General features: G+C 43.1%; 1 protein-coding gene across 1 annotated transcript in view; it reads left to right on the plus strand.

Annotated features, from left to right (window-relative positions):
- Window positions 1–14,164, plus strand: part of MMP16 (matrix metallopeptidase 16) — a 156,820-nt gene that overhangs the window by 109,266 nt on the left and 33,390 nt on the right. Inside the window, exon 5 of the mRNA XM_070391840.1 lies at window positions 5,857–6,018. Within this exon, the coding sequence (XP_070247941.1) occupies window positions 5,857–6,018 (162 nt within the window). The remainder of the gene's footprint in view (window positions 1–5,856; window positions 6,019–14,164) is intronic.

A 14,164-nucleotide genomic window follows, 5' to 3' on the forward strand; every position in this document is an offset into this window, starting at 1 on the left:
TGTAACACCTGTACATCTCTCCTTATTATGTCATTGTGTAACACCTGTACCTCTCTATCCTGTCACCGTGTAACACCTGTGCGTCTCTCTATCATGTCACCGTGTAACACGTGTACGTCTCCCCTTATCATGTCACCGTGTAACACCTGTACGTCTCCCCTTATCATGTCACTGTGTAACACCTGTACGTCTCTCTATCATGTCACTGTGTAACACCTGTACGTCTCTCTATCATGTCACCATGTAACACCTGTACGTCTCTCTATCATGTCACTGTGTAACACCTGTACATCTCCCCTTATCATGTCACCGTGTAACACCTGTACATCTCCCCTTATCATGTCACCGTGTAACACCTGTACATCTCCCCTTATCATGTCACCGTGTAACACCTGTACGTCTCTCTATCATGTCACCGTGTGACACCTGTACGTCTCTCTATCATGTCACCGTGTAACACCTGTACGTCTCTCTATCATGTCACCGTGTAACACCTGTACGTCTCTCTATCATGTCACAGTGTAACACCTGTACGTCTCTCTATCATGTCACCGTGTAACACGTGTACGTCTCCCCTTATCATGTCAACGTGTAACACCTGTACGTCTCTCTCTATCATGTCACTGTGTAACACCTGTACATCTCCCCTTATCATGTCACTGTGTAACACATGTATGTCTCTCTCTATCATGTCACTGTGTAACACCTGTACGTCTCTCTATCATGTCACCGTGTAACACCTGTACGTCTCTCTATCATGTCACCGTGTAACACCTGTAGGTCTCTCTCTATCATGTCACCGTGTAACACCTGTACGTCTCCCCTTATCATGTCACTGTGTAACACCTGTACGTCTCCCCTTATCATGTCACCGTGTAACACCTGTACGTCTATCTATCATGTGACCGTGTAACACCTGTACGTCTCTCTATCATGTGACCGTGTAACACCTGTACGTCTCCCCTTATCATGTCACTGTGTAACACGTGTATGTCTCTCTCTATCATGTCACCATGTAACACCTGTACATCTCCCCTTATCATGTCACCGTGTAACACGTGTACGTCTCTCTATCATGTGACCATGTAACACCTGTACGTCTCTCTCTATCATGTCACCGTGTAACACCTGTACGTCTCTCTCTATCATGTCACCGTGTAACACGTGTACGTCTCTCTATCATCTGACCATGTAACACCTATACGTCTCTCTCTATCATGTCACCGTGTAACACCTGTACGTCTCTCTCTATCATGTCACCGTGTAACACCTGTACGTCTCTCTATCATGTCACCGTGTAACACCTGTACGTCTCTATCATGTCACCATGTAACACCTGTACGTCTCCCCTTATCATGTCACTGTGTAACACGTGTATGTCTCTCTCTCTCTATCATGTCACCGTGTAACACGTGTACGTCTCCCCTTATCATGTCACTGTGTAACACCTGTACGTCTCCCCTTATCATGTCACCGTGTAACACGTGTATGTCTCTCTCTCTCTATCATGTCACCGTGTAACACGTGTACGTCTCCCCTTATCATGTCACTGTGTAACACCTGTACGTCTCTCTCTATCATGTCACCGTGTAACACCTGTATGTCTCTCTATCATGTCACCGTGTAACACCTGTACGTCTCCCCTTATCATGTCACTGTGTAACACCTGTACGTCTCCCCTTATCATGTCACTGTGTAACACGTGTATGTCTCTCTCTCTCTATCATGTCACCGTGTAACACCTGTACGTCTCTCTATCATGTCACCGAGTAACACCTGTACGTCTCTCTCTATCATGTCACCGTGTAACACGTGTACGTCTCCCCTTATCATGTCACTGTGTAACACCTGTATGTCTCTCTCTATCATGTCACCGTGTAACACCTGTACGTCTCTCTATCATGTCACTGTGTAACACCTGTACGTCTCTCTCTATCATGTCACCGTGTAACACCTGTACGTCTCTCTCTATCATGTCACCGTGTAACACCTGTACGTCTCTCTCTATCATGTCACCGTGTAACACCTGTACGTCTCTCTCTATCATGTCACCGTGTAACACCTGTACGTCTCCCCTTATCATGTCACTGTGTAACACCTGTACGTCTCTCTATCATGTGACCGTGTAACACCTGTACATCTCTCTATCATGTCACCATGTAACACCTGTACGTCTCCCCTTATCATGTCACTGTGTAACACCTGTACGTCTCTCTATCATGTCACCGTGTAACACCTGTACGTCTCTCTATCATGTCACTGTGTAACACCTGTACGTCTCTCTCTATCATGTCACCGTGTAACACCTGTACGTCTCCCCTTATCATGTCACCGTGTAACACCTGTACGTCTCTCTCTATCATGTCACCGTGTAACACCTGTACGTCTCCCCTTATCATGTCACTGTGTAACACCTGTACGTCTCTCTATCATGTGACCGTGTAACACCTGTACGTCTCTCTATCATGTCACCATGTAACACCTGTACGTCTCCCCTTATCATGTCACTGTGTAACACCTGTACGTCTCTCTATCATGTCACCGTGTAACACCTGTACGTCTCTCTCTATCATGTCACCGTGTAACACCTGTGCGTCTCTCTCTATCATGTCACTGTGTAACACCTGTACGTCTCCCCTTATCATGTCACTGTGTAACACGTGTATGTCTCTCTCTCTCTATCATGTCACCGTGTAACACCTGTACGTCTCTCTATCATGTCACCGTGTAACACCTGTACGTCTCTCTCTATCATGTCACCGTGTAACACGTGTACGTCACCCCTTATCATGTCACTGTGTAACACCTGTACGTCTCTCTCTATCATGTCACCATGTTACACCTGTACGTCTCTCTATCATGTCACCGTGTAACACCTGTACGTCTCCCCTTATCATGTCACTGTGTAACACGTGTATGTCTCTCTCTCTCTATCATGTCACTGTGTAACACCTGTACGTCTCTCTCTATCATGTCACCGTGTAACACCTGTACGTCTCCCCTTATCATGTCACTGTGTAACACCTGTATGTCTCCCCTTATCATGTCACTGTGTAACACGTGTATGTCTCTCTCTCTCTATCATGTCACCGTGTAACACCTGTACGTCTCTCTATCATGTCACCGTGTAACACCTGTACGTCTCTCTCTATCATGTCACCGTGTAACACGTGTACGTCTCCCCTTATCATGTCACTGTGTAACACCTGTATGTCTCTCTCTATCATGTCACCGTGTAACACCTGTACGTCTCTCTATCATGTCACTGTGTAACACCTGTACGTCTCTCTCTATCATGTCACCGTGTAACACCTGTACGTCTCTCTCTATCATGTCACCGTGTAACACCTGTACGTCTCTCTCTATCATGTCACCGTGTAACACCTGTACGTCTCCCCTTATCATGTCACTGTGTAACACCTGTACGTCTCCCCTTATCATGTCACTGTGTAACACGTGTATGTCTCTCTCTCTCTATCATGTCACCGTGTAACACCTGTACGTCTCTCTATCATGTCACCGTGTAACACGTGTACGTCACCCCTTATCATGTCACTGTGTAACACCTGTACGTCTCTCTCTATCATGTCACCATGTTACACCTGTACGTCTCTCTATCATGTCACCGTGTAACACCTGTACGTCTCCCCTTATCATGTCACTGTGTAACACGTGTATGTCTCTCTCTCTCTATCATGTCACTGTGTAACACCTGTACGTCTCTCTCTATCATGTCACCGTGTAACACCTGTACGTCTCCCCTTATCATGTCACTGTGTAACACCTGTACGTCTCCCCTTATCATGTCACTGTGTAACACGTGTATGTCTCTCTCTCTCTATCATGTCACCGTGTAACACCTGTACGTCTCTCTATCATGTCACCGTGTAACACCTGTACGTCTCTCTCTATCATGTCACCGTGTAACACGTGTACGTCTCCCCTTATCATGTCACTGTGTAACACCTGTACGTCTCTCTCTATCATGTCACCGTGTAACACCTGTACGTCTCTCTATCATGTCACTGTGTAACACCTGTACGTCTCCCCTTATCATGTCACTGTGTAACACATATACATCTCTCTTTATCATGTCACTGTGTAACACCTGTACGTCTCCCCTTATCATGTCACTGTGTAACACCTGTACGTCTCTCTCTATCATGTCACCGTGTATACGTCTCTCTATCATGTCACCGTGTAACACCTGTACGTCTCCCCTTATCATGTCACTGTGTAACACATGTACATCTCTCTTTATCATGTCACTGTGTAACACCTGTACGTCTCCCCTTATCATGTCACTGTGTAACACTTGTACATCTCTCTTTATCATGTCACTGTGTAACACCTGTACGTCTCTCTATCATGTGACCGTGTAACACCTGTACGTCTCTCTATCATGTCACCATGTAACACCTGTACGTCTCCCCTTATCATGTCACTGTGTAACACCTGTACGTCTCTCTATCATGTCACCGTGTAACACCTGTACGTCTCTCTCTATCATGTCACCGTGTAACACCTGTGCGTCTCTCTCTATCATGTCACCGTGTAACACCTGTGCGTCTCTCTCTATCATGTCACTGTGTAACACCTGTACATCTCCCTTTATCATGTCACTGTGTAACACCTGTACATCTCTCTGTCTTGTCACTGTGTAACACTTGTACGTCTCCCCTTATCATGTCACTGTGTAACACGTGTACATCTCTCTTTATCATGTCACTGTGTAACACCTGTACGTCTCCCCTTATCCTTGTCACTGTGTAACACCTGTACGTCTCCCCTTATCCTTGTCACTGTGTAACACCTGTACGCCTTACTTTCCTATCCTGTTTCTTTCCAGTCTCCCCCATTAGCATGTAACTTTTGTGAGGCTAGGGGTGTCTGTATGATGTGCTCTCATCTGTGTCAGTGGGGCCTAGGCCAGTGCCTGCGCGTGTAGGCATGCAGTGAACAGCGAGGGGCCATGGACCAGGGATGAGTGCACCCCGCAGCCTGCGCCGTGGAGTCTGCTGTGCCCTCAGCACTGCAGGGCTGGGCTGAGATTTGCTCTGACTTAAAGGATGGAATCAGCTCCTCTATGAATTGATTGGAGTTTGTAGTCACAGAGCATATGTAGTTACCAGGATGGCGAGGCTGCACACATTCTAGGTCAGTGAGGAAGAATAAGTCTTCACATGACAGCCTGCGTTCTCCTAGGAACATGCTCAGTCATCTTGTGCGAACTCCGCAGTGCCAGGTGGGCACTAGACTTAGTGGCTTATCACTTAGTAAATTATATGTCAGTTTACTGTGTTTATACCTGAAACTAATGTAATGTTATATGTCAACTGGAACAGAATTTTTTTAATTTTAAAAAATAATGTAAGCAGGAAAAATACATCAATAATGACCCTAGTTCTAGTTGCAGCTCCATAAACACAAGGGTGACTGGGCACAGGGCAGCCTGTCCAGGAGCCTCCCTTTCTCCTCTGCTGCCACGGGCGCGGCTGCCCTGCTCGCTTGTGTCTGTTAGAACCGCGTCCAGGGGGCTCACCAAAGGGCTCCTGCGTCGCAGGCTGTTCAGGCAGACAGAGCCCGACCTCCCTACGCAGGAGCAGCCATTTCTGACGCTGCTGCGCTTTCTTCAGCTCTCCTTCCTTGTCCATCCCTCCCCGTGCCTGCATGCATGTGGCGTCCTGCGCAGTCCCCTCCCCACCCCCTGTGAACCAGCACAGGCAGGACGTCCAGGGAGAAAGCAAGTTGAGGTCACAATGCCCCCATTGCTCTTGGGTGCGTGTGGAGGACTCGAGTGTCCGCCCGGCTCTGCTCTGGGTGCTCCTCAGTCAGCCTTGTCTTCTCGCCGCACAGGAAACGACCTGTTCCTCGTGGCCGTGCACGAGCTGGGCCACGCGCTGGGCCTGGAGCACTCCAACGACCCCACGGCCATCATGGCCCCGTTCTACCAGTACATGGAGACCGACAGCTTCCAGCTCCCCAGCGACGACCTGCAGGGCATCCAGAAGATCTACGGTGGGTACCGCTGCTTCTGCGTTGTTGTTGCTTTGAATGTATAGACTTTAGGGAGAGGAAAGGAGGAGGTAGAGCGAGACCAGCTCCTCGCTCCACTTATTGGCGCGGACTTTGGTTGCTTCTGACTGTAGATTGAACCTACTGCCGTGGACTCTCAGGTGATGCTCTAACCAGCCCAGCCACCTGCAGGACTTCTATACTTTTTAAGAAATTAATTTATTTGAGTTATTTTTTAAAGTATAAAAATGGGTTGTATTTTTTAAATCACTGCTTCTGTTTGCTTAACCCTGCCGAGGAGTCCAGAATTCCTGCTGTTCCTGCTTCTTTGAAATGGTGCTCTTGGTATATCTGAGAGAGAAATACTAGGGAAACAGTTTGACCTGTTGGCAAAAGGCTTCAATCCATCAGGTGTTGTTGGCTGTAACCCAAGATGCCTGATAGACAGATCAGGAGGAATTTCTCACTGAGCTTCATCGAAACCTGTCATCATAGCAAAGCTCTGATCAAGTTCAGGGTTTAAGCTCAGGTAAAAATATGTGATAAATGAATGTAACCAATAAAAACAGCGAGAAATATAAGATTTTCTTCTAAGATACTGGGACTTTGGGGCAGACACACAGGTTGTCTCCCGGGTTGCGATGCTGCTGTTAGATATTTCATAGACAATGCCTTTTGAAGTTGCAGCAAATACCCTTGCTGGTTGGACATAATGAAATGACCTCAAAGGCCTATAACTACTAAGAATGAAAGTTAACGAACAAGGGCGTGAGCGTTAACAGACGGCTACGCTGACTCACATGTAACCCTAGTGAACTTCTAGTGCAGTGCAGTTGCTTTTATTTATGGGTTCAGTCTAGAATGCAGAATATGATGAAGGGAAAGGACTATTACACATGTCGACTATAACCCCAGCTCCCTCACGGGAACCTTGGCCATGGCCACGGGAGGGCGTCGATGCCGCAGGGCTGTTCAGTTCCTGGCACTCATTGCCTGCAGAGAGGATGTGCTGCGCTAAACTGGCGCATGCACTTCCCGCTTCCACTTCTCAGCGCCAGGAGGGGCTGCTTGCAGTCTTAGTGGCGTCATTTAAGTTCCTTAATTTTGTGTGCATTTGTTAGCTCGTCAACTGCAATATCTCAGTGGTAAGCATTCTCACAGGGTTAAAACAGATTTGAAAAGCACAGATCCACTTGTGTGTGGCTCTTGATTTTTGGGGGAGACTCAAAAGGCGATGTTTCTGGGACACTGAACGCGCTGATGAGTATCCAAGGTAGCTAGCAGGTCCTTCCTGGGCCGAGTCAGGGGTCTAGACAGAAGGTCTGCAAATTATGTGCAAGCAGGTCATTGCTTCTCTCTTTCTCTTTTATCTTGGAATACTCTTCATTTATTTATTTTTTTAATCTTCATTGTTGAAAGTATTACATATGTGCCCCTTTTCCCCCATTAACACCCTCCAGCCCACCCCTGCACCCTGCCCCAGGCTCTCACCACCTAATTGGCCGTGCCCATGGGTTATGCATATATACATATAAGGTCTTTGGCTAATTACCTTACACCCACCCATCCTCCCCCGTCTTTCCTCTGAGAGTCCACAGTCTGTTCCAGGCTTCCACGTTTCTGGATTCTCTCTGTTCATCAGTTTATTTTGCTAATTAGATTTCACATCTGAGTGAGATCATCTGGTCTCATTTAGCAGGATACTCTCTAGGTCCCTCCATGCTGTCTCAGAGGGTAAGAGATCCTTCCGTTTTACTGCTGCACAGTATTCCATGGTGAACTAGTAAATGTACCACAACTTTTTCATCCACTCATCTACTGATGGGCACTTTCCAGATCTTAAATTGTGCTGCTGCGAACATAGGGGTGCATACATTCTTCTGATTGGTGTTTTGGGTCTCTTAGGATATATTCCTAGAAGTGAGTTCACTGGATCAAATGGCAGTTCCATATTTAATTTTTTTGAGGAAAGTCCATACTGTTTTCCATAATGGCTGCACCAGTCTGCATTCCCACCAGCAGTGGGAGTCCTAGGGCTCCCTTCTCACCACATCCTCGCCAGCACTTGTCGATTGTTGATTTGTTGATGTTAGCCATTCTGACAGATGTGAGGTGATACCTCATTGTCATTTTAATTTGCATCTCTTGGATGATTAGTAACTTTGAACATTTTCTCTTATGTCCTTTGGCCATCTGTATGTCCACTTTGGAGAAGTATCTATTTAGGTCCTTTGCCCATTTTTTAATTGGATTGTTTGTCTTACTTTTGTTAAGTTGTATGAGTTCCTTATATATTTTGGATATTAACCCTTTATTGGATGTATCATTGGCAAATATGTTCTCCCATAGAGTGGGCTCCCTTTTCACTGTGTTGATGGTGTCTTTTGCTGTGCAGAAGCTTTTTATTTTGATGTAATCCCATTTGTTTATTCTCTCCTTAGTGTGCTTTGCCCTGGGATATGTATCTGTAAACATATTGCTATGAGTGATGTCCTAGATTTGCTGCCTATGGATTTTTCTAAAATTTTTATGGTTTCTCAACTTACATTTAAGTCTTTTATCCATTTTGAGTTTATTTTTGTGTATGGTGTAAGTTGGTGGCCTAGTTTCATTTTTTTGCATGTTTCTGTCCAATTTTCCCAACACAATTTATTGAAGATACTGTCTTGACTCCATTGTATGCTCTTGCCTCCTTTTTTAAATATTAATTGAGCATAATGGCTTGTGTGGATTTCTGGGGTCTATGTTCTGTTCTATTGATCTATATGCCTATTCTTGTGCCAGTACCAGGCTGTTTTGATTATGGTGGCTTTGTAGTATAACTGTAAATCATTATTGTAATTTCTCCAACTTTGTTTTATTTTCCCTCAGGATTGCTGCAGCTATACAGGGTCTTTTTTGATTCCATATAAATTTTTGGAGTATTTGTTCTAAATCTATGAAATATGCTGTTGGTATTTTAATAGGGATTGCATTGAAGCTCTAGATTGCCTTGGGTAGTATGGATATTTTAATGATGTTGATTCTACCAAGCCACGAGCATGGTACAGTGGGGCCTTGACTTACGAATGTCCCGACTAATGAGTTTTTCGAGATACGAGCCGTCTCTCGGCCGATTTTTTGCTTTGAGTTGCGAGCTAAAATGCGGGTTACGAGCCAGCTTTAGATACCTCACCGCTAGTTGGCGCAGCGAACGTCACAGTGAACGCCACAACATCAGCCCAGCATCACGTGTCTCACTTGTTCACTTTATGATTTCACATATGAGTAATTTGAGTTACGAGCTCAGTCACGGAACGAATTAAACTCATAAGTCAAGGCCCCACTGTATATTCTTCCACTTGTTTATGTCATCTTCTATCTCTCTTTTCAAAGTCTTATAGTTTTCTGAGTACAGGTCTTTTGCCTCCTTGGTTAAGTTTATTCCTCGGTATTTTATTATTATTGTTGCAATGGTAAATAGGATTTTTTGTTTAGTTTCTCTTTCTGAGAACTCATTATTGGTGTATAAAAAAGCTATTGATTTTTGGGTGTTGATTTTGTATCCTGCTACATTGCCAAATTTATTTATTAAGTCTAGTAGTTTTTTGGTGGAGTCTTTAGGTTTTGCTCTGTACAATATCATGTCATCTGCAAATAATGACAGATTTCCTTACTCCTTTCCAATTTGGATGCTTTTTACCTCTTCTTCTTGTCTGATGGCTGTGGCTATGACTTCCAGTACTATGTTGAATAAGAGTGATGAAAGCGGACATCCCTGTCTTGTTCCTGTTCTTAGGGGAAATGGTTTTAGTTTTTGCCCATTGAGTAGGATATTGGCTGTAGGTTTGTCATATTTGGCCTTTATTATGTTAAGATATGATCCCTCTATTTCCACTTCACTGAAGGTTTTTATCAAAAATGGATGTTGGATTTTGTTGAATGCTTTTTCTGCATCTATTGATATGATCATGTGTTTTTTGCCTTTCAATTTGTTTATGTTATGTATCACATTTATTGATTTGCAAATATTGTACCAGCCTTGCATCCCCGGAATAAATCCCACTTGATTATGGTGTATGATCTTTTTAATATATTGCTGGATCTGATGTGCTAATATTTTGTTGAGGATTTTAGCATCTATGTTCATCAGGGATATTGGTCTGTAATTCTCTTTCTTTGTAGTATCTTTATCTGATTTTGGAATTAGGATAATGTTGGCCTCATAAAAGAGCTTTGAAGTAGTCCCTCCTCTTGGATTTTTTTTGGAATAGTTTAAGGAGTATAGGTGTTAATTCTTCTTTGAATGTATGGTAAACTCCCCTGTGAAGCCATCTAATCCAGAGCTTATGTTTGCTGGGAGTTTTTTTGTTTGTTTCTTTTATTTATTTATTTTAATTACTGCTTCAATTTCATCAGTAGTTATTGGCCTATTCAGGTTTTCTGATTCTTCCTAATTCAGTTTTAGGAGATTGTATTTTTCTAAGAATTTTTCCATTTCATCCATGTTGTCCAGCTTGTTGGCATATAGTTGTTCATAGTATTTTCTTACAATCCTTTGTATTTCTGTGGTGTCAGTGGTTACTTCTCCACTTTCATTACTGATTTTATTTATTTGGGTCCGCTCTCTTTGTTTTTTGATGAGTCTGGCTAATGGTTCATTATCTTGTTTATCCTTTCAAAGAACCAGCTCTTGGTTTTATTGATTTTTTGTTTTGTTTTGTTTTGTTTTTGTCTCTATGACATTTATTTCTACTCTAATCTTTATTATTTCCTCCCTTCTATTTGCTTAGGGCTTTTCTTGTTCTTTTGTTCTTTAAGTTGTAGGGTTAATAGTTTATTATTAATTTTCTTGTTTTTTAAGTAGGCCTCTAGTGCTATGAACTTCCCTCTTGGGACTGCTTTTGCTGTGTCCCATAGATTTTTGGTTGTTATGTGTTCATTTTCATTTGTTTGTAGGAAGTTTTTTATTTCTTTCTGATCTCGTTGGTAATCCATTCATTGTTTAATAACATGCTATTTAGCCTCCAGGTGTTTGAATGTTTTTGGGTGTTTTTACTGTAGTTGATTTCTAATTTCATTCCACTGTGATCTGTGTAGATGTTTGACAAGATTTCCTCTTGAACTTGTAGAGACTTATTTTATGTCCTAACATGTAGTCTGTCTTTGAGAATGACACATGAACACTTGAGAAGAATATATATTCTGTAGCTTTGGGGTGAAATGTTCTATAAATTTCAATTAAACCCATCTTGATCCTGGTGTGTCCTTTAGGGTCACTGTTTTCTTGTTAATTTTTTTTGTCAGGAAGATCTATCCAGTGAAGTCAGAGGGGTGTTAAAATTCCCTACTATGACTGTATTGTTGTCGATGTCTTCCTTAAAGTCCTCTAGAAATATTTTTTTAAAAATATATTTAGGTGCTCCTATATTAGGTGCATATATGTTTACCAGGGTTATATCCTCTTGTTGGATCTATTATTATGTAGTGACCTTTGTTGTCTCTTGTGATGGCCTTCCTTTTGAAGTTTATTTTGTCAGATATGAATATTGCTACACCAGCATTTTTTTTTCTTTTACCTCTGCATGGAAAACTTTTTTCCATCCCTTCACTCTCATTCTGTGTGAGTGTTTTGTTCTGAGGTGGGTCTCTGGTAGATAGCATTTAGTTGGGTCATGTTTTCGTATCTACTCAGCTACCCTATGCCTTTTGATTGGAGCATTTAATCCATTTACATTTAAGGTTATTATTAATAGGTACTTATTTATTGCCATTTTGATATTTTTTCTTTTTTTTTTTTCTTGCCTTTTTAATTCTGTATGCCTAGGTTTCTCTCTCTCTCTTTCTTCTCATTACAGCAGTCCCTTTACCATTTCTTGTAATGCTGGCTTGGTTGTGATAAACTCCTTAACCTTTTTTTTTGTCTGGGAAGCTCTTTATTCAATTGTTTATTTTGAATGATAGCCTTGCTGGATATAGTAATCTTGGTCTTAGATCCTTGCTTTCCATTTCCTTGAGTACTTCATGCCATTCCCTTCTGGCCTGTAGAGTTTCTGATGAGAAATCAGGTGTCAGCCTTAAGGGAGCCCCTTTATAGATAACCCTTTGCTTTTCTCTTGCTGCCTTTAAGATTCTCTTTGTCTTTAATTTTTGGCATTTTAATTTTGATGTGTCTGGGCATGAGCCTGTTTGGATTCTTCTTGTTTGGGACTCTATGTGCCTCCTGAACTTGTGTGACTTTTTCCTTCATCAGGTTAGAGAACTTTTTTTGCCATTATTTCTTCAAACACATTCTCTAGCCCTTTCTGCCTCACCTGGCACAACTGCTATGTGGATATTGTTACGTTTCGCATTGCCCCACAATTCCCTTAAGCTGTCCTCTTGTTTTTTTAAATTATTTTTTTTCTTTTTGGTTCTCTGATTGAATGGTTTTTTTCAACCCTGTCTCAAATTCACTGATCCGATTCTCAGCTTCCCCTAATCTGCTATGTATTCCTTCCAATGTGGTCTTTATTTTGCTATCTCATTCTTTATTTCTGTTTTCATAGTTACTATATCTTTTCTCATGCTGTTGAACATCTTACCATCATTATTCTGAATTCTATGTCAGATAAATTTTCTATCTCCACTTCATTTATGTCTTCTTCTGGAGAATTCTCTTGTTCTTTCATTTGGAGGTTATTTCTTTTTCTCCTCATTTTGGATGCCTGTTTGGGTTTGTGATTATCAAGTAGATCTGATACACGTTTCAATCTCTAGTTAGGACAGTGTCAACCACTGTTTCCTTTTTAATAATATTTTTATTCATTTCAGAGAGGAAGGGAAGGGAGAGGGAGAGAGAGAGAAGAGGGGGAGAGAGATAGACACATCAATGATGAGAGAGAATCATTGAACAGCTGCTTCCCGCATGCCCCTTCCTGGGAATTGAGCCTGCAACCTGCGCATACACCCTTGACCAGAATCGAACCTGGGACCCTCCAGTACACAGTCCAACACTCTATCCACTGAGCTAAACTGGCTAGGGCTCAATTGTTGTTTCTGACAAAGACTCAATGCCTTCAGAGACAGCCTCCTCTTGCAGATTGATTGGATTTAGTCTTGAATAGCCCTCAGGCAATTGTACACAGGTGTGAGAGTTTTTCCCATAGGGTGGGGCACTTGCTTTCCCTGGAGGCAAATTGTTATTCTCAGTCTCTTAATGGGTCTCAGCAACTCCACACCATGGGACAAGGTGTTTCCCAAGGTGGGTAACCTGTCTTCCCCAGGCAAAACAGCCTAGATAGCAATTGTCTGCATGAGATAGATGACCTCCACAGTGTGAGGGAATGACTCAGCATATGAAACCAGGGTGTCTGCCTTCTGAGGTCTAATCCCAGAGCCCCCAACACTGGCTTCTGCTCACACAGCTCCAGTCCACTCTGCCTTCCCTCTGCCAGAGCACAAGGTGGATGGCTCCACAGCTTTTGTGCATTGCCCCTTTAAGACGGTGTCTACATTAACAGTTGTCTCTTCCTGGCAGACTGCAACCCTGCTGCTTTTCACAGCCAGTTGTTACATGCATACCCTTCTCAGTTTTGGTGCTCTCTGATGGGGGGCCCGGGCTTGGGGATTAGCCTCCAGAGTTCTCAGTGGCAACACCCACATTTGAGATATCCCTCTGAAACGTCAGCCTCTATGCGGTCTCCACTTTCCATCCTTGATTATGAGGGTTCTCTCCAGGAAGTCTTCAGTTGATTATTCAGGGAGTATTCCTATATTTTATTTTATTTTTTAACATATTTTATTGATTTTTTACAGAGAGGAAGAGAGAGGGCTGGAGAGTTAGAAACATCGATGAGAGAGAAACATCGACCAGCTGCCTCCTGCACACCTCCTACTGGGAATGTGCCTGCAACTAAGGTACATGCCCTTGACTGGAATTGAACCTGGGACCTTTCAGTCTGTAGGCCAATGCTCTATCCACTGAGCCAAACCGGTTAGGGCATTATTCCTATATTTTAGTTGTAATTCTAGTTTGGTCCTGGGAGCATGTCTGTGCAGCATCCACTTACTCTGCTGCCCTTTTTAAAAATATAGTTTTATTGATTTCAGAGAGGAAGGGAGAGGGCGAGAGAGAGATAGAAACATCAATGATGATGAGATAGGAAGATGGTGGCCAGCAGAATGGCAA

The sequence above is a fragment of the Myotis yumanensis genome, unplaced genomic scaffold (genome assembly GCF_028538775.1).
Source record: "Myotis yumanensis isolate MYYU_CA2020_CCGP unplaced genomic scaffold, mMyoYum1.0.hap1 SCAF_15, whole genome shotgun sequence".
NCBI lineage: Eukaryota > Metazoa > Chordata > Mammalia > Chiroptera > Vespertilionidae > Myotis > Myotis yumanensis.